Source organism: Stegostoma tigrinum, chromosome 10 (assembly GCF_030684315.1).
Source record: "Stegostoma tigrinum isolate sSteTig4 chromosome 10, sSteTig4.hap1, whole genome shotgun sequence".
Taxonomy (NCBI): domain Eukaryota; kingdom Metazoa; phylum Chordata; class Chondrichthyes; order Orectolobiformes; family Stegostomatidae; genus Stegostoma; species Stegostoma tigrinum.
In genome coordinates, this window is record NC_081363.1 from 16,536,096 (window position 1) to 16,558,209 (window position 22,114).

The 22,114-nt window shown below is 44.0% G+C and overlaps 1 protein-coding gene across 1 annotated transcript in view; it reads right to left on the bottom strand.

The window, feature by feature from the left end:
- The window catches only part of LOC125455610 (latent-transforming growth factor beta-binding protein 2-like), a 474,230-nt gene extending 452,656 nt beyond the window's left edge, over nt 1–21,574 (bottom strand). The window contains exon 1 of the mRNA XM_048537794.2: nt 20,759–21,574. Coding sequence (XP_048393751.1) covers nt 20,759–21,255 — 497 coding nt within the window. The 5' untranslated portion in view covers nt 21,256–21,574. The remainder of the gene's footprint in view (nt 1–20,758) is intronic.
- Nucleotides 21,575–22,114: the final 540 nt, after the last annotated feature.

The following is a 22,114-nucleotide window of genomic DNA, read 5'->3' on the forward strand; positions in this document are numbered from 1 at the left end:
AGCCACCATTCATTATGATCATGGCTGATCATCCACAATCAGTATCCTGTTCCTGCCTTATCCCCAGAACCCTTGATTCCACTATCTTTAAGAGCTCTATCTATTTCTTTCTTGAAAGTATCCAGAGAGTTGGCCTCCACTGCCTTCTGGGGCACAGCATTCCATATATCCACCATACTCTGGGTGAAGAAGTTTTTCCTCAACTCTGTTCTAAATGGCCTACCCCTTATTATAACTCAATCTTCCAATTTAAATCCCTGGTACAAACTTTTAAAACCGAAATGGAATGCCACACACATGGGCCCACAATAACTCACCATTTTAGCTAGCCAGCATGTTCCCATTTCTACAGCATACTGCTATGGGGGGGAAATGGATGCTTCCTGTAAATGCAAGAAGGGAATTAGGTTTACAAAGGGGCATAGAAAGCCCCTTAGACCCAAACAGCTTCTCCATATGGTCTATCCTGCCCAAGGAACGTGACTTGTGAATGGAAATAGCCTCCCAGCAGCAGCTCAGCTGGAGAGGTGGGGTTGTTATATAAGGTGAACATTCTGAGAGAGTTAGTATCCAGGATGCACTAATTTCCACCCAATCTGATAATATCACACAGTCGCTGGGTGACGTAGGGGAGGCAACAGCCTGGTGGTATTATCATTAGACTATTAATCCAGAGACCGGATAACATTCCGGGTTCAAGTCCCGCCATGACAGAGGGTGGAATTTGAATTCAATAAAATATCTGGAATTAAGAATCTAATGATGACAGTGGATCCATTGTTGATTGTTGGGGAAAAACCCATCTGGTTCATGAATGTCCTATAGGGAAGGAAACTGCCATCCTCCCCTGGTCTGGCCTACATGTGACTCCAGACCCACAGCAATGTGGTTAGCTTTTAATGGCTTTCTGGGAAATTAAGGATGGGCAATAAGTGCTAATTAGCCAGCAACGTCCTCATCCCGTTAATGAATAAAAAAGACAGCAATTGAACATGAGATCCTAATAGTGATAGGCATTTCAGCTCCATGGTCTTTACAATTTATGTCATATCATGAAATCATACAGTGTGTAAGGAGGCTATTTGGCCCATTGAGTCCATACCAGCTGCTGAAAAGCATCCACCAAGACCCATCCCCCTCTCTATCCTATCCCTGTAACCCTGCGTTTCCCATGGCTAACCCACTGAACCTGAAAATCCATGTTTATTACAGCCAATGCACCTAACCCACACATCTTTGGACTATAGGAGGAAACTGGAGTAAACCCAGGTAGACATGGGAAGGTCATGTAAACTCCTTACAGGCAGTCACCTGAGAGTGGGATCAAGCCTAGGTCCCTGGTGCTGTGAGGCAACAGTGCTAACAATTGAGCCACCTTGCTGTCCCAGTGCTTAATAAGTCAATTTAACTTGTACCAATTGCTATTCTGCAACAAAATAGGTTTTCTTGTGTATGACAAGTGAGTCATTTGTTAAGACCTAATTGTGGCTTACCTTATAACATTGTTCATTAAATTGACACTTGAGCTTGGTGGTAATGTCTCTACTTCTAAGCTAGAAGGTCTGGGTTCAAGTCTCATCTGTCCCAGAGGTGTGTCACAGCAATTCTGACCACACTAATTCCTATAATCTTTCTAAAGTGGATCCATGAAGGGCTCTCCAAACAGTTACTATCTATTTATCTATCCCAGCTGTTTAACATTTATTTTAAGGAGTAGAAAAGAGGATTGTTGGCTGCACTCTACACCAACCATAAACCTCCACAATGCATGATGAGACAGTAAGAGAGTTAGGGAACTTTGCTCCATATGCCTTATTAGGTCCTCATTCCTGCCCCAACGCATAAAAAATCACAGTTTCAGCCACAGCTCTCCATGATGGTCAACTTCCAGCTTTGGCCGGGTTTCATTCTGGAACATTTGCAAAGTGTAAACAATTATAAAATTATGAGGGAAATAAATAAGGTTAATGGTCGCTGTCTTTTCCCTAGGATGTGGGATGACAAGAGTAGAGGGCATATTTTTAAGGTGAGAGGAGAGAGATTTAAAAAGGACATGAGAGGAATTTTTTTTTACATAAAGACTGGTTCACACGTGGAATGAACTTCCTGAGGAATCGATTGCTAATGGCACAGTTATAACGTTTAAAAGACACCTGGATAAGTACATGAATAGGTTTGGAGGACTATGAGCCAGGAGCGGGCAGGTGGGACTAGTTTAGTTTGGGATTATTTTCAGCAGGTACTATTTAGGCCAAAGGGTCTGTTTCCATGCTGTATGACTCTATGACTCTACGTCTCAATCTTGAAACAACCTCTCTGCCTCATCTAATGTGTAAGCTCCCATCCTTGCAAGTGGGGTTGCTCTGCTCTTAGTGCTATAGCACCTCCTATTGGACAGTGAGTACATTCTCTGACAACTGATGGTTCTTGAGACAAACACTCAAAAGTCATGCCGGACTTGTTAAGCAGAAGCTATTTGGGAGTTAGGTTCCAATTATGATCCCGATATCGATATTTTGACCCCGGACTAAAAGTCAAGTGAATGGGACAGATATGTATGGGACAATGGGCTTAAGCACAATGCATAATTTACTAAAAAATCAATCAGATTTGAGGAGAGAAGCAGCAACATCAGCAGACTTCAAGGGAAGGCAAATACTGACACAATGTGTGATCTCATTATTTGCATTTAATATTTTCAGATTTCATGGAAATGACATCATTGTGCCACATTTAATTGTGAGAAATGCCTTTCCCTTTTGAAATTCATTTTTGATGAGATTCTCTTTAACCATTGACAGATGTAGGCAACAAGCATTTTTGTTATATATACATATCCCCGACTGCATTTGCAACATAACTGAGTATTTAAACTTCATAAGCCATATAATATGTAACACTACTGCAATGTTTTGAGCTGAGCAATTAAAAAATATTTACATTAGAAAGTATGTCGAGATGGAATTCATTTCCATAGAATATTTTTCATATTTCATGGAAATGACTTCATCACATCACATTTTAATTATAGGAACTATTTTTCCCCTTTGAAAATCCAGTTGAAGAAAATATTTCAAACATGTGTTTGAATCTGTGTCATACAATAACCTAATTAATAATCATAGTGCTTCCAGCTGGACGAGAGACAAACTGGAAAGGAATGTATGCAATTAAATCCCAAATACTTTTGATAGCACTTTATAGAATTAATGATGAATTCTTGCTGACAGGACTCCTTTTAAAATCATAAGGTCATTCTGATGAATGCCCAAGAGCTTCTCTTTTGCTCTATTTTGGTCATTGAGTCCTTAATGCTACTTGATACTTGATATGAACAAAAAGCATTATGACTATCTATAGGGTGCAATTTACGCCTCCCTTTTGGAGCTGACTGCAATTAACTTGCAAATTCTTCAAGGATCACCAGATGAACCTATTCATGGGCAGATGTATCCCCTGTAGATCTTTTACAATGAAAGTTCTTATTTCACTATTACTCCCAATTTTTTAGGAGACAGTTTTGCTGTAGCACCTGGGTCCTTCTGTATTACAGTGAGACAGGCACAGGCTTGAAGAAGTAGTTAATTTTCATGGAGTCATGGTACATCACCAATGGGCTGTTTGATGCTGCACTTACTGCTTCTATTCTATATGTCAATGCCACAAGTTAATTTAACAAAGCAGTTAGGGGCTACAGCTGTTCAGCCATTAAACCTGTTTAGCTGCTGCCAAGCACAATTCCATTGTTACTATTTTGATAAATAGACAGCTTAACTGAAATGTTTGTGCATTTGAATTAAACTTTTGTTGCATTTCAAAGTGCTGGCTGCTCAAGACAGATGGATGTTCTGTGCCTAGGTTATTTTTCATGTCAAACTATGGATTCATATGCTAATTCCAATGAATCCGACATCTGTTATACTACTGGGTCATGGGGCAGCTTCATTTGTATTGAGGAGTGGTTTTAGGAACCATTGGGTAGACATGTATAAAAGAAGACTGCAGATTCCCCATGTCTTCAATTCCATCCCATACCACCCCCATATAATCGGGCTGTTTTCTAGTAAAGTAGATTTTATGAGAAGTCTCCTGTCTATACTCGATGATTAACGTTGAACAGAAAATAATAACATGAAAAATGTGGTCTGTGTCTCAGGCAAGAGAAATCACAGTGTAAGGAAAGTAAGCCAAATGCGGTAGGGTGAGAGCAGACAAAGCATCAGCAACCACGTTTTTGGAGTGTGTGGGATTTGGCACCCTAGTCTACGTCCCAATTTATACTGGCAAGAGTCCATATTCATCTCTATTGGCCTGGGCCTGTTTCCAAGGACTACATTGAGTTCCGGTCGAATTGGTATTTGGGAGTTAAATGTAGAATATAAAATAGAGAATGGAGACATCCAAATTACTTGTAAATCTGACCTCTATAGACTAAATGAGAGGTAACAAAGGAGACGAAGGTTTCTTGGCATTGCTGAGGTCAGTAGGGCCTGGACAGCTAGCCCTAAACCTATCGCAGTTCTCTGTCTTATAAAGACAGGCAAGGTAATGGGAGACCGAACAAAACTGGAAAATTAAAATCCTTTTTTCCATTCAAGTACAATTTTCAGTTAAAATTATCTTAATTTGAAATGAACTTCAATTTATTCAGCTTGTGTATCAGAACCAATTGGGAAACATCTTGAGCCCCTGGGTTAAATTGTGTATACTGGGGTCATGCAGGTTCTGATATCTGTGAATAGCCGATTAAGTTTCAAAGAAAAGGGGAGATGCATTAAGGAAGGTTCCAAGATGTCAAAGCAGGTCAGTGGGAGGGCCGAGGCACCACCCTATGTGAGTTGGCTGTATCGCCATGGGAGAGATCGATGCCGCCTCTTTCAGAATCACTTGGGCCAGTACTTGGGAAGGTGATGCATGACTCGATCCGCCACTAAAACACCAAACAAGACGTAGTCTGCAGCCAAGATTTTCACACCCATCTTCCTCAAGGCCTTTTTCTTCCCGGGATTTCGCACATCCCCAAACTGTTGTCACATGTGGAACTCTTAGCAGTAGCAAGTAAAGTAGACCTTCATGAAGGGAGTGTACTCTAATTAATAGCAGCTGTAAAGCTCACCGCAAACTACATTATTTTTGAACTTTTGCTGCATCTTTTTAATTTGTTGAGTATTTGATGGCCATTCAAGTGTTCTATATGAAAGATTAATGTTTTTTCTCTAAAGATGGTAAAGGGCTGAAGCTGGAAGGGTCTGCTGGTACAGGGCAATATTCAGTACTCTTTGATGAGTTGTTGTCAAAGGGTTCTTGCAGCTGGGAAAATAGGTGGGCATTGTCATCCTTCATCTTTCTCACTGCCATCTTGTTGTATACATTTCTAATCCTCCATAATTTTCTTTGTAGGTGGTTCAATGGATTAGCCACGTGCATGGCAATATTGTGCATAATGTAGCAACATTCGGCAACACTCCTAGAGAAAGTGTCTGAGATACTGGGGAGCACTTCAGGATGTAAACTGCAGCAGAAATAGTGCTTCAGAAGAACCACAATCTGGTCAATGAGGACTTAAAAGCGCACACAGTGCCAGTGAGATAACACAGTGTGGAGCTGTATGAGCACAGCAGGCCAAGCAGCATCAGGGGAGCTGGAAAGCTGACGTTTCATGCCGAGACCCTTCTTCAGAAATGGGGGAGGGGAAGGGGATTCTGAAATAAATAGGGTGAGAGGGGGAGGCGGACTGAAGATGGTTAGAGGAGAAGATAGGTGGAGGGGACAAAGACAGGGCAAAGAGGCGGGGATAGAGACAATAAAGGTGAGTGTAGGTGGGGATGTAGGGAGGAGATAGGTCAGTCCAGGGAGTTCTGACAGGTCAAGGGAGTGGGGTGAGGTTAGTATGGAGGAGATGGGGGTGGGGCTTGAGGTGGGAGGAGGGAAGAGGTGGGAAGAAGGACAGGTTAGGGAGGCGGGGACGAGCTGGGCTAGTTTTGGGATGCGGTGGGGGGAGGGGAGATTTTGAAGTCCACATTGATACCATTGGGCTTCAGGGTTCCCAAGCGGAATATGAGTTGCTGTTCCTGCAACATTCGGGTGGCATCGTTGTGGCACTGCAGGAGGCCCAGGGTGGACATGTCGTCTGAGGAATGGGAGGGGGAGTTAAAATGGTTTGTGACTGGGAGGTGCAGTTGTTTAGTGCGAACTGAGCGTAGATGTTCTGCAAAGCGGTCCCCAAGCCTCCACTTGGTTTCCGCAATGTAGAAGTGGCCACAACAGGTACAGCAGATGCAGTATACCGCATTGGCAAATGTATAGGTGAACATCTGCTTGATGTGGAAAGTCTTCTTGGGACCTGGGGTGGGGGTGAGGGGGAGGCATAGGGGCAGGTGTAGCACTTGCTTCAGTTGCAGGGAAAAGTGCCGGGTGAGGTGGGGCTGGAGGGTAGTGTGGAGCGGACAAGGGAGTCACGGAGAGAGTGGCCCCTCCAGAAAGCAACTAAGGGAGCAGAGGGAAAAATTTCTTTGGTGATGGGGTTGGATTGGAGATGGCAGAAGTGTTGGAGGATGATGCGTTGTATCCGAAGGTTGGTGGGGTGGCACGTGAGGATGAGGGGAATTCTGTTTTGGTTGTTATTGCGGGGCGGAGGTGTGAGGGATGAGTTGTGTGAAATGCGGGAGACACAGTCGAGGGCATTCTTGACCACTGAGGGGGGGAAGGTGCAGTCCTTGGAAAATGAGGACATCTGAGATGTACGGGAGTGGAATGCCTCATCCTTGGAGCAGATGCGGCGGAGGCAAAGGAATTGGGAATAGGGGATGGCATTTTTGCAGAAAGGTGGGCGGGAGGAGATGTATTCCAGGTAGCTGTGGGAGTCAGGCTTGAAATGGATATCAGTTTCTAGGTGGATGCCAGAGATGGAGACAGAGAGGCCCAGGAAGGAGAGAGAGGTATTAGAGATGGTCCAGGTGAAATTAAGGTTGGGGTGGAAGGTATTGGTGAAGTGGATGAACTGTTCGAACTCCTTCCAGGAGTAAGAGGTGGGGTTTAGGGCCAGTGTAGGTACAAAAGAGGGATTGTTCCACGTACTCTACAAAGAGGCAGGCATAGCTTGGGCCCATGTGGGTATCCATGGCCACCCCCTTTGTCTGTAGGAACTGGGGAGAATCGAAAGAGAAGTTGTTGAGGGTGAGGACGAGTTTGGCTAGGCAGATGAGGGTGTCAGTGGAGGTGGACTGGTCGGGCCTAGGTGACAGGAAGAAGTGAAGGGCCTTTAGGCCATCTGTAAGGGGAATGCAGGTGTATAGGGACTGGACGTGCATGGTGAAAATGAGGTGTTGGGGACCAGGGAATTGGAAGTTCTGGAGGAGGTGGAGGGCGTGGATGGTGTCATGAACGTAGGTAGGGAGTTCCTGGACTAAGGGGGAGAAAATGGTGTCCAGATAGGTGGAGATGAGTTCGGTGGGGCAGGAGCAGGCAGAGACAATGGGTCAACCAGGGCAGGTGGGTTTGTGGATTTTGGGAAGGAGATAGAAGTGGGCGGTGCAGGGTTGGGGAACCATCAGGTTCAAGACTGTGGGTGGGAGGTCACCTGAGGTGATGAGGTTGTGGATGGCTTGGGAGATGATGGTTTGATGGTCGGGGCGTGGGTCATGATCAAGTGGGCAGCGGTTGTATCTTATCACTGTCACTGCACTTGGATTTCTGAGAAATTAGCCAAACCTGAAAAGGATGGCCAGTGTCACTAAGTAGTCGGCCAGTAATCTGATGCTTCAGTTGAAATGGAGAAGAGGTTGAGGGATGAGACAGGAATACTGTGTCGTGTAAATAAGGCAAAGATCTGCAGGAAGTGCCTTATGTCACTGCATGGTCACTATGTGAAATGGCTTCCCATTCGTATCAATGCCAGACTCCTCTACAGGCATGTACAGGGTTGTGTGTGCAAAGTTGATGATGCCATGCACCAGGGTAATTTTTGCAACTAAGACTCAGAGAGATCTGTCATTCTAATTTATTAGGAGCTATTTAGCGTACCCAGCAAATTGACAAGGATGTATCACCTCTTCTTGCCTAGTAGTAGTTCCCTATCTCCGGACCAGAAGATCCCGATTTAAGTCCCACCTGCCCAAGATGTATGTTATAACATATCTGGACAATTGGATTAAAATTACCTACTGTCAGGGCTCTTGTGATGCAGTGGTAGTGTCTATGTTTCAGAGCCAGGATGCCCACGTTGGAACTATAGCTGCAGCTTTTTTTTCCCTTTCTTCTTAACAGGATGAGCCATCACTGACCAGGCAGCACTTATTACCCATCCCTAATTACCCAGAGGGCAGTTAAGGGTCAACCACATTGTTGTGAGTCTGGAGTCACATGTAGGCCAGATCAGGTGAGGATGGCAGTTTCCCTTCTCTAAAGGGCATTAGTGAACCAGATGGGTTTTTCCCCAACAATCAACAATTGATTCATGGACATCATTAGATTCTTAATTCCAGATGCTTTCTTGAATTCAAATTCCACCATCTTGGCAGGATTTGAACCCGGGCCCCTGAAATGTTATGCGGGTCTCTGGATTATCAGTCCAGTGATAACACCACTAGGCTATCACCTCCCCAGCTGCATCATAATGCATCTGAATAGGTTGACTAAAAATATCTACATCATTTTACCTGACTTTATTTGAATCAGCATCAATTAATAGAGATTCCATGGTAAAGCATAGCCCCTTGCATTGCTTCAATAAACTACCGTTAAGTAGACTTGGGGTCAAAGCTAGTGTTAGATGCCCTTGTTTAAACTCCCTGCAGCTACAGGTCTTGGCTGTAGCCTATCCTTCCTTCTGCTCCTCTTCCAGGGCAAGTACCAAATCCATATTCAAATCAATCAAAGCTACGCCAAAAACTCTGACTTTAACAAACTGTCAGTTACTATCAGGTTCAAAAACAACACTACGGAAATCCGAAAAGACTAACCAGTGATTTACTTGAGAAACCCCTTTAAAATCTTAGGCAATGGCTGCTCACACAAATGATGTCTATAACTGCTAAAGAAATGACAAATAGAACTGAAGAAAAGGACATACAGACCCTTGAACTAACACAGTGCAAGACTAATGCTCTTAAATCGATGCCTATAAATCTTGGACGGATGCACTGAGTGCATAAATGAAGAAATGCTTGAAGGTGATGATCGATGAAATCTGTGTGCAAAATTATGGACCAAACAATCAAAAACAGAAATTGCTGAACAAATGCAGCAGGTCTGATATCATCTGTGAAGAAAAAGCAGTATTGAGTTATGAAGAAGGGTCATTGGACTCAGCTGTGTTTTCTCTCCATAGATGATGCCAAGCTTGCTAAGTCTCTCCAGCAATTTCTGTTTATGTTTGTTTCAGATCTTTAGCATACACAGTTTTTATTTTATTCAAGGGCCAAACAAGATTTCTGAAACTCCAAAGTTGAACATACCTGACCATTTGACTCCACATCCTACTAATGTTTTTTTGGACGGCTTTGTCTCTGACTGAAATTGACATTTAATCCCATATTATTGTTTATTTTGTCATATTTGTAGAATCATGTAAAGCAGCGGAAAGATTCACAGATTGAATAACAATCAGACAGGCAAGCTGTTTCCATAGCTGCAGGAAGGGTTTTATGAGTTCCCACTTAAATGCAGCCAAAAAGGCAGCAACTCATTCTCCCATTTATTGTGACAGAGTGAAGCAATACCAAGATGTAGAAGCAAAGGTGCTTCTTTATGGGCACAAAATTCCTGTGTCTCGGTGGCAATGTTTCAATATTTGCCTCACTGTTTCCTTCACACCCTTTCATATGTTCAGTGCTGTTACTTTAAAACGCTATTTATCCTACATATTTGTGAAATTGTTTAAAATGGGCAAATTCGTCCAGACTTCAATAGTAGACCTGTGAGTAGTTAACTGATGGCACTCTTCCAATAATATATAGCCATGCCCTCCAACACGAACATTATCCAAGTTTTAAATACAACTTTCCGAAATTGCTACTGTACATTCCACGGATTTATACCAGTTAACTGGCTCATTAGCTCCTTTAAAAGCATTAAAGGATCAATTGCCTACTGTAATGGCTCTGTTTACTGCAAGAGAAGTTGCATTCTTAGGTACCACACACTTGAAATCATGCTTTTCTTGGATTTCTTTGGAAAGTACAAGCTAAGGAAAAATATTTTTAAATTCTCCATTTTTGAGAAAGCGATGCATGATCTAGCAATTTGATACTATTTACTGTCAGATAAAAGTGGAGAAGAAACAGAAGTTATTGCCTTGGAGCTTGTTCTCATAGTAAACTCACCATAGTCCCAGAGGACCATGGGGCTGCATTCTCTTGAGAGGGGGAGAGCAATGTTTGAAGCTGAGTTTAACTTGAGGGGCACCTTATCTCAGGTGAGGATGTGGTTGTCAAGATGGGACCTCTTGGTAACCTCAACCAGCACTGGAATTGGACTCACACTGTTAGCATCGCTTTGCATCACAAATCAGCCACTCAAGCTAAGTGATTCCCAATTCTCTTAAGTGATCCATTGATAGCAGCAGGATTGCAATTCACCAAATTATCTATTCTGACTTTGAGCAATAATATTCCCACATGAGAAAAACTTCCCTTTGGGACCGTTCCCAATCTGTTCTAGATGGTACAGGAGAGAAACAATTGACTGGGGAACATAACCTGGAGTGAAGCCTGAAGTTGATGGAGTCATATTGAAACACCTAGGTAAAACATAAATGGATAAACTGAACAGAAGATGGTAAAATGTAATAGAACATAGAACATTACAGCACAGTACAGGCCCTTAGGCCCTCGATGTTGTGCCGACCTGTCATACCGATCTCAAGCCCATCTAAACTACACTATTCCATGTACGTCCATATGCTTGTCCAATGACGACTTAAATATATTTAAAGTTGGTGAATCTACTACCATTGCAGACAAAGCATTCCATTCCCTTACTACTCTCTGAGTAAAGAAACTACTTCTGACATCTGTCCTATATCTTTCACCCCTCAATTTAAAGCTATGCCCCCTCGTGCTCGCCGTCACCATCCTAGGAAAAAGGCTCTCCCTATCCACTCTATCTAACCCTCTGATTATTTTATATGTTTCAATTAAGTCACCTCTCAACTTTCTTCTCTCTAATGAAAACAGCCTCAAGTCCCTCAGCCTTTCCTCGTAAGACCTTCCCTCCATACCAGGCAACATCCTAGTAAATCTCCTCTGCACCCTTTCCAAAGCTTCCACATCCTTCTTATAATGTGGTGACCAGAACTGTACACAATATTCCAAGTGCGGCCGCACCAGAGTTTTATACAGCTTCACCATAACCTCTTGGTTCCGGAACTCGATCCCTCTATTAATAAAAGCTAAAACACTGTATGCCTTCTTAACAGCCCTGTCAACCTGGGTGGCAACTTTCAAGGATCTGTGTACATGGACACCGAGATCTCTCTGTTCATCTACACTACTAAGAATCTTACCATTAGCCCTGTACTTTGCCTTCCAGTTACTCTTACCAAAGTGCATCACCTCACACTTGTCTGCGTTAAACTCCATTTGCCACCTCTCAGCCGAGCTCTGCAGCTTATCCATGTAATGCAGCAGTTAGAAGGATAGAGATAGCCAGAAATAATTTTGTGAAAAAGAAGGATGTGTAAACAGCAAGATAATGCAAACTCAACAAGGAAAGTATTTATGAGTTCCTACATTCTATCCACTTTCCTGTACGGTTTATAAATCTATCAATAAGTCAAATTGTGGAAGACAGAGGCCTTTGACATGAGAATACAGTGGCGTATAGTCACTTCCAAAACCTCAGGAGTGTCCTATTGGCCAAAGCAGCTATTGATGAAGAGATCCAGCACTGTGTGCAGAGTGCTAGCACAGCCTTCGACCACCTGAGGAAAAGGGTGTTCGAGAACAACAACATCACATCTGACTCCAAGCTCGTGGTTTCCAGAGCTGTGGTGGTTCCCACTCTCCTATATAGCTCTGCGACATGGACTGTCTACAGCCTACACCTCGAGGTGCTGGAACAGTACTATCAAAGTTGCCTGTGCAAGATCCTGCAAATTGGCTGGGAAGAAAGACACACCAACACCAGCAGCCTCAACCGGGCCAAGATCCCCAGCATCGAGACACTGATTGCCTTTGATCAGCTACAATGGGCTGAGCACGTCATCAGCATGACTGGCATGAGATGCCCCAAGCAGATGCTTTACTCCCAGATCTGAAACGGTTGGCGAGCCACTGGTGGATAGAGGAAGCGCTTCAGTGTTACCGTCTAGGTCTCACTGGTGAAGTGCAGCTTTCCCACAGACACTTGTGAATGACTGGCCCAAGACTGTCCAAAGAGGAGGAGGAGCATCTAGGACACACACATTGAGACTTGTCTTCAGGATAAAGTGGAAGCCAGGTGAAAACAGTGTAAGGAGTGTGCTGCCACACCAAATCTCCATCCACACCTTCCTACGACCACGTTCTAAGAATATTGGATCATGGATGCCACCATCTCCATGTTGAGCACTACTCAGAGGAAGTACTGAGGGTGGCAAGGGCACACAATGTACTCTGAATAGAGAAGTCTAATGTGCATGAGCAAGGGTGGCTGAACAACACCAGGAATGGCTCAACAGCATCACTACTGACTAAGCTGGCTGAGCCATAAGGGATATAGCTGCTGGACTGTGCAAACAGCAAGCAGTAAAGGACTCCATAAGAGACGAAAAAGTGTTTGATATCGACCTCAATCTACCCATCATTGATGCATCTGCTCATGGTAGTATCAGCAGGAATGACTATTGCACTGTCCTCTTGGAGATAATGTCTCATCTTTACATTGCAGAGTCTCTCCATTGTAGTGAATGATTGGATTTCAAGTAGAGCTGTGAGGTGCTTTCATCCATCACTGGAGGAGGAATATCTAAAAAAAAGTCATCAAATGATGGGGGTACCAAGTGTCTCGATGCAAAAGAGAAGGCTGAAGCATTCACGAGTTTCTTCAGCCAAAAGTGCCGAGTGGGTGATATATCTCAGATTTTACCTGGGGTCCCAGAATCACAGGCACCAGTCTTCAGCCAATTTAATTCACTTCATACTGTGTCAAAAAAATGGCTGAAGGCACTGGATATTGCAAAGGCTGAAGGTCCTGAGAGCATCCTGGCAATAGTTCAGAACACATGCACTCCAGAACTAGCCGTGCATTCAGCCAAACTGTTCCAGTCCAAACAACACTGGTATATACCTGGAAAAATGTAAGATAGCCACATATGTATTGTCCACAGAGGGAAGTCAAATCCATCACAGCCAATTACCATTCTATCAGGCTATTCTCAATCATCAGCTAAGTGAGCAAGATGCCTCAACAGCACACTCATGAGGCACTTAGTCAACAATAATCTACTCAGTCTCGTCAGTTTGGGTTCCACACAACACAGACAGTTTCTGATCTCATTGTATGATCCAAGCATATGATCATGGGCGAAAGAGATGACCTCAAGATAGAAATAAGAGTAGCTGCCCTTGCTATCAAGACCTTATTTGACCAAATGTGGCATCAGGGAGCCTGAGCAAAGTCATTGTCAATAGGAATCAGAAAAGATCTCTCTCCTGGCGCGAATCATACCTGATACAAAAGAAGGTGTTCTCAGCTGATGAGGGTCAGTTATTTCAGCTACAGGACATCACAGCAGCAGGTCCTCAGAATAGTGACATAGGCTGAACATCTTCAGCTGCTTCTTCAATGATCTCCCTTTAGAATGTAAGAACATAAGAACTAGGAGCAGGAGTAGGCCATCGGCCCCTTGAGCCTGCCCCACCATTCAATAAGATCATGGCTGGTCTTTTTGAGACTCAGCTCCACTTATCTGCCATTCACCATAACCCTTAATTCCTTTACTGTTCAAAAATTTATCTAGCCTTGCCTTAAACACATTCAGCGATGTAGCTTCAACCGTTTCGCTGGGCAGGGAATTCTACAGATTCACAACCGTTGAGTGAAGAAGTTCCTCCTGACCTCAGTCTTACCTCTGCTTCCCTTCATTTTAAGGTGTTGCCCTCTAGTCCTAGTTTCACCTGCTAGTGGAAACAACCTCCTTGCCTCCACCTTATCTATTCCCTTTATAATCTTATATGTTTCTATAAGATCTCCCCTCATTCTCCTGAATTCCAATGAGTATAATCTCAGCCTACTCAGTCTCTCCTCATAATCCAAACTTCTAAACTCTGGAATCAACTGAGTGAATCTCCTCTGCACCCCCACCAGTGCTAGTATATCCCTTCTCAAGTGAGGAGACCAAAACTGCACACAGTACTCCAGGTGTGGCCTCACCAGGACCCTATACAGCTGCAGCATAGTCTCCCTGTTTTTAAACTTCATCCCTCAAGCAACGGCAGACAAAATTCCATTTGCCTTTTTAATTACCTGCTGCACTTGCAATCCCACCTTCAGCGATTCATGCACAAGGGCACTCAAGTCCCTCTGCACAGGAGCGTGCTGCAATTTTTTACCATTTAAAACATAGTCCATTTTGCTGTTATTCCTACCAAAATGGATGACCTCACACTTATCAACATTGTACTCCATCTGCCAGATCTTTGCCCACTCAGACTATCTAAGATAACAAAGTGTGGCAGAGAGGCTGATGAAGGGTCTAGGCCCAAAACGTCAGCTTTTGTGCTCCTGAGATGCTGCTTGGCCTGCTGTGTTCATCCAGCTCCACACTTTGTTATCTTGGATTCTCCAGCATCTGCAGTTCCCATTATCACTTAGACTATCTATATCCCTCTATAGGCTTTCAGTGTCTTCTGCACACTTTGCTTTACCACTCATCTTCGTGTCATCTGCAAATTTTGACACACCCCACTTAGTCCAAATCATCTGTGTAAATTGTAAACAATGTCCCAACACTGATCCCTGAGGCACACCACTAGCCACTGACCGCCAACAAGAAAAACACCCATTTACCCCTACTCTTTGTTTTCAACTAGTCAACCAATCCTCTATCCGTGCCAATACATTAACTGTAATACTGTACAACTTTATCTTATGTAGCAGCCTTTGGTGTGACACTTTGTCAAATGCCTTCTGAAAATCCAGATACACTGTATCCACAGGTTCCCCATTGTCCACCATGCAAGTAATGTTCTCAAAGAACTCCATCAAATTAGTTAAAGATGACCTACCGTTCATGAACCCATGCTGGATGTTCCCAATGGGAGAATTTATATCCAGATGTCTTGTTAATTCTTCTTTAATGATAGATTCAAGCATTTTCCCCACTACTACAGTTAAGCTAACTAGCCTGTAGTTACCTGTTTTTGTCTACTTCACATTTTAACCAGTGGCATCACATTGGCTGTTTTTCAATCTGCCGGAACCATCCCAGAGTCCAGTGAAATTTGGTAAATAATTACTGGCGCTTTTGCTATTTCTTCCATCACCTCTTTTAGTACCCTGGGATGCATTTCATCAGGGCCAGGAGACTTGTCTACCTTTAGCCCCATTAGCTTTCCCAGCACTGCATCCTTAGTAATAATGATAGTTTCTAGGTCCTCACCTGCTATAACCTTCTTGCTATCACTTTTCAGCATATTATTTGTGTCTTCCATTGTGAAGACTGACACAAAATAATTGTTTAATATCTCGGCTATTTCCTCATTCCCAGTTATTAAATTCACTTTCTCATCCTCTAAAGGACTAATGTTTACCTTTGCCACTCTTTTATCATTTACATATTTATATAAACTTTTGCTGCTTGTTTTTATATTCTGAGCTAGTTTACTCTCATAATCTATCTTACTTTTCTTTATAACTTTTTTGTGGCTTTCTGTTGGCCTTTAAAGATTTCCCAGTCTACTAGTTTCCTACTAATCTTTGCTTTTTTGTATTTTTTTTATATCTGATACTTTATTTCCTTAGACATCCATGGCTGGCTCTCTCTTTTCCTACAGCTCCTCCTTATCACTGGAATATACTTCTGCTGAGCACTGTGAAAAATCATTTTGAAAATCCTCCACTGTTCCTCAATTGACCCACCATAAAGCTTCTGCTTCCATTTTACTTTATCTAACTCCTCCCTCATTGCATCATAGTCTGCTTTGTTTATGCACGGACATTAGTACTGGATTTAACCTTCTCACGCTCTATCTGTATTTTAAATTCAACCATACTGTGATCGCTCCTTCCAAGAGGATCCCCAGCTGTGAGATCACTAATTCTTACACAGGACTACATCGAGATAGCGTGCTCTATCATCATCATTGCTCCCCCTTTATCATGAGGTCAGAAGTGGGGAGGCTAAACTCATGTTTGCACAGTGTTCCTCAGAAGCTGAAGCAGTCTATGTTCAAATGCTGCAAGACCTGGACAACATTCAGGTTTGGGTTGATAACTGGCAAGTTACACAGGAACCAGGTAATGACAATCCCCAACAAGGCAGAATCTGACCATCATCTCTCACATTCAATGGCAGTATCGTCTCTGAGTTGACCACAGGGGGTCATTACAATTGAACAAAAACTGAAATAGACCAGGTATATGAATACTGTTGGCTACAAGAGCAGTTCAGAAGCCTGAAATGCTATGGTGAGTAGCCCACTACCTGACTTCCCAAAACCTGTTCATCATGTACAAGGTGCAAGTCAAGAGTGTTTTGGCATACTCTTCACTTGCCTGGATGAGTCAGCACCAATAGCACTCAAGTATCTCATAACAGCAGCCTGCTTCAGTGTCAAGCCATCTACCGTTGACTCCCTCTAGCACTGATGCAGAGTGGGAGCAGGATGTACCATCTACAAGATACACTACAACTATTCACCAGGGCTCCTTTGATGCATCCTTCCAAACTCATGACCTCTACCATCTAGAATGCCACGAGACTTGAACAAGGGGACCCCACTATTAGGTAGCTAGGTGGCCCAGTGGTTAGCATAGCTGCCTCATAGTGCCAGGGACCTGGGTTTGATTCCAGCCTTGGGTGACTCTGGAGTTTACACATTCTCCCCTTATCTGCATGGGTTTCCTCCAGGTGCTCCAGATTTCTCCCACAGTCCAAAAGTGTGCAAGTGTGGTAGATTGGCCGTAGTAAATTGTCCCTCGTGGCTAGGGTAGGCAATGCAAAGATAAGATAGGGAGTGGGTCCAGGTGGTTTACTTTTTGGAGTGTTGTTGTGAATCTGATGGCTGAATGGCCTGCTTCCACACTGTAGGGATTCTATTCTATGATTCTAGAAGATAAGGGGTACTAGAAGCAAAAGAACACCACTGCAAGTTCCCAACTAAGGCACTCATCATCCTATCTTGGCAATGTATCGCTGTTCCTTCAGTGTCACTGTGTCAGAAATCTGGAACTTCCTCCTCCATAGCACTGTAGGTCTACCTATCCCTTATGGGCTTCAACAGTTCAAGGGTCAGCTCACTATTCCTGGGGGTAATTAGGGAACGGCAATAAATGCTGGCCTAACCAGTGATGCCAACCTAGATATTGAATTTAAAAAAGTACTATATAATTTGTGACCTTGTGCCAAGAGCCAATGTTTCCTGCTTTACAATTTTATTTTGACGTGCCTCTTAGCTGTGTTATAGTCAACCACGGTACTTGCAAGAGACCAAATCCATCATAACACACCCAGTGCATTGCATGCTGTGGTTATCCTTCTGCAGTTATAACTGGCCTCATGTTGTTGATACACCAATGCCTTCCAGTCATTGCTGACATCTGCTTCAAATATCTGCCTGCTACAAACCTGTACTTAAGTTTGTTATTGTTGTAATGTTGCTCAATGATGGAAAGTGTAGAAATGTTGATTTCTTTTACATTTTTTTTCCGTGTTAGAGTTCCTGTCTGTTTTCTTTCCACTCTTGCCTGTCATTACATACACAATCCCCAAAATAATTCATTTAAACACCATATTGTCTCGAAAGGTCTATTGGGATAGATGATTGAAAACGTGTGTAGATTATATTAGTCACAAACCCACTGAAATATTCATAAATATTTAACAACATTCCAGGGATCACATCTTTGGAAAAATGTCAAAGCACTCTTATGGTTTTGCTGTAGTTTTTATGGTCACTACTGTTCAGATTCTCCCAATTTAGCTTTCTCTACTACCCCAATAGAATATCACCCTATTGTGAATGGAGCATGAGAAATTATTATTCAACTTGTTTGTTTTCAATGAAAGGGAAATGGTAGGAATACTTAATTAAACAAACAGACTGGATTCAACCTGGCAAATTTGACTTCTGTTTTGCACGCCTCCCCACCACCCCCCCCCCCCCCGCAACACCAGCCACCCCGGGCACCCCACGAGGAGACAAAGTGCTGGCATCATTTCAATGGGTCTGCAATCACTTTCGTAAAGCCTCCTTATTGTAACTGGCGTAACTTTGTCAATGAACAAACGCACTGCTACTCTGCGGTTTTAAAAGAGGTACATATTCTGCTTGTGTTATGCAGCATTCGGTCCGTTCCCTGTGGAAAACGGCTTGATGTGTTTTTTGTGTGTTTCAATATTTTGCGAGAAGCAACGAGGGCCCGTTTGAAACTAGACACTGCGAGGCTCAAGTGATCTCTGTGGGATTGAACTGATCTCCCTTGTTTGATCTCAAAAACCTCACAGAAGACACGGGAGAGCTAACAGCGCCACTCTAGAAAACCACCCAAAATCACAAGCCGCCGCTAAGTGACAGCGAACAAGTCCCGGGCAAAGTGCTTTCACGTTGTTTTTTTCATGTTGCTTATTCCCTCGAGCCCGCTCGCCCTTTTGGTTATTTAGGATGAGTGGTACTGTGGACCACTTGTTCAATGAGGGATGCGCTTTCACGCCTTATGTTTTCTAAAGCAGTCACCGTCCAAAGGAGGAGAAGGCGAATTGTGACTTAAAACTACGTTTTCTTCCAGCAAAAATGTGCAGCACACCACCCCCCGCCCCCACTCCCTTCGCAAATTTGGCTGCTGGCGCCGTCGTTTCTTTTAAGAGTATGAAGTCATTAAAGCTGGGGTTTGTGATTTCATTTCAAAGCATCCCCATTAAAGCGAGGTTCCTTTTGTTTTGATCCTGGAGCCAAAACAGTTAAAGACCGGAGCACAACTGGGGGTATCGTTAAGTTGATGTCATATCGCGCCGATACTTCACCCAAAATAGACGGGCGCACCAGGCTTCCTGGAGGCGGCACAACTTTGGGACTGACTACACCGCGCAGAAGGCAAGCCTTGGCGTTGCAGGGTCGGAAAAGTGCACTCCGATGATACTCTGTGGATATTCCCACCCAGCAATCGCTAAAGAAATGCACAATTGGCGTTGCCATCACTTCCCACTTGGCACCTCAACACCAGCTACAACACAGAAGAGAGTGAGTGCAAAGGACTAGCGTGCACACAGCCCTCAGTTAGGATCTCCCGTGCCGTCCTCAGCCGGGTGCACTGAGCGAATAGGGAATGGGCGAAAGTTCAGAAAAGATTTACCAGGATGTTGCCCGCACTGGAAGGATTTGAGGTATAGGGAGGCTGGGAATTTTTCTTCACCAGAGTGTGGGAAGTTGATGGGTCTGTGAATTAGGAGGGGTACAGATAAGGAGAATGGCAAAAATATTTTCCCCAGGGTGGGGCAAGTTCAAATCTAGAGGGCATGTTTTTAAGGTGAGAGGAGGAAGATTGAAAAGGGACCTGAGGGTCAACGTTTTCTCCCATGAACTGCCAGAGAAGTGGCAGATGCAGATAGTTACAACATTTAAAAGACATTTGGACAGGCACATGGATAGGAAAGGTTTAGAGGGATATGGGCCAAACACAGGCCAAGTGGGACTAGTTTAGTTTGGGAAACACGGATGAGTTAGACAGAAGGATCCGTTTCTGTGACTCTAAGCCTCGTTTACTGTGTTGTTGCGACCCTAGACTTGCATCTATCCCTGTTAAAAAGTGCAACAAAAACCGGAAAAGCTCGGCAGGTCTGGAAGCATGCGTGGAGAGAAATCAGCGATAACGTTTCGGGTCCGGTGACCCTTCCTCAGAATTGCACTAATAATGTGAATGGCTCTCTCCCACACGCGGTACTGTTTAAACCCTTAAACTGCAGCAAACCAGGTTCTGATCCATCAGAGTTCCTGATGTGGATAGGACACAGTGCAGTCAGAATTCCAGGGAGAGGGGATTCAGCCCAGGGAATTGATTCTAAATTTGTTTACATTATTGAGAGAAAAACTGATTCCAAAGTCATGTCCCTTCGACATCCTGGAGGCTGGGGAAGTTTAAACTTGAGTGTCCAGTATCGGCTCTCTGGGACATTAGATGAAAACAAAATTTAAAAATAAGTACAGTTGGAGACACCGTGCCTTCGCTCCACCAGTAACTGCGGGATTGTTAACGCTCTGTTCAAAGTAAAACGTGGATCGATCGTGGTTGAGGGGGGGGGGGGGGGGATGTTGTGGGGGTACGTGCAGACATTTCAGAACAATATCAAGCGAGAGTAGGTTTAATGCTATCTGGAGGTAAACAGCCTGCAGACATAACTGGATGTAAATTAAACGCAGTTTTCGAGACTATAAATAACCTGAATTATTTCGCATATGGCAATGTAGCAACACTGACTTATTTGAAACTAATTCATAACGCTGAAGATCCAATGTGCTTATTGCACTGTGCACAAGTTTTTTTTATGTACGAGACAGTAGGTTTTTTTTATATATAATGTTGACTGTTATTAACAGGTCATAAATTTACAGCAGATTCTCACCCTATCAGCCTCCTGGGAGGTGTTCGCTTTCCCGGGCTCTGTCTGTTCAGTTGCCGGTTCCTCAGCTGGGACCCACTCGCCGTGATCCTGCTTCTCAGGGAGCCCGGAGAGAATGCGGTCCGTCCAGGTGTACCCTTTCCCGTAGCCGGCTCCTGCTCCTGGCTTGAAGTTGCTCCCTGGCCGTTCCACACCGGGCTCCGGGCCGCCCCGTACTGTATCCGAGAGCTCTCCCGGGACGACACGGCGCTAATCCGGGACGTGATGGGGCGCCGGATCCTAGCGGAGGCACTGCGGGGGGAAGCAGCATCGCTTGGCCGCAGTGAGAGGGGACTGAGCCGGGCTGCGGTCCCGCTTCCCCACCTTGCGGTGCTCGCTGTCAGGTTGGCGTTCAGAGCTGGAGACCTGCTGTTAAAACTCCTTTGAGACTCACTGGGGACCACAAAGCTGCCCCAGACCACCAGGACTGACATACAAATCCAGAAGCGACTGCACTGCATCTTTCCCACTGGGTGAACTCCAAATAGCAGCTGTTCAGTATGTTTTTTTAAAATAAAAGATCCTTTTCATGAAATCCCAATGCGTTCTTGAGCAGGAAAAGCACACACACAAACTTTTAGCAAACCTCCAATGAAACGTGTTCCTTTAGCTCCCTGTTTCTTTTAAAGTGTGAAAAGCACTTCCTAAATCCTTCTTTGCAGAAGACTGCAGGCTGTGATACAGTCTGTTACATGCGGGTGACTGCCAGAATACCCAGGAACTAACTGTGGGTCTCGGAATCGGCTCCTCGCCTTGGAGTTTTTAAACTCTCGCTTTCTTTTCAGATTCCTTTCTGAAACAAGCATTACGTCTAGAGGACGCTGTCGCCCACTCTCAGCGAACTGTGACGTCGGGACAAATTTAGAGATGGTTTTGTTTAGGGAAGAGAAAAAAAAATTCCTGTGTTTATAACCCTCCTCTTGACCGGCAGGACAGAGACAGGGCACACAAGGAGGTGGCGAACACTGATGTTAACTCATGTTCACCTAGTCAGCAACAGTCCCAGCTTCGCCACATTGCACACTTCCACATACAACATTGTACCTGCTCTCCAGTGGGACACTCATTATGTGAGGACAAAATTAAAGTTGCTGAGATCCACAACATTTTTTTATTTAATACTCCACTTAACCAGGTCCTCCAGTTATTAAAAATCAGCCTTGCAAGCAAGGAACTGGGAGATGACCCAGGCTGTTTTCCTAAGTTTTATACAAATGCCCACCACCTGAGATCAAGTGCTGTTGGAGTTAATGCAGGGACTGGACAAGTTGTATTTTAGAATGAACCTGAACAAAAACAAAACTGGCTCCCAATCAGCGT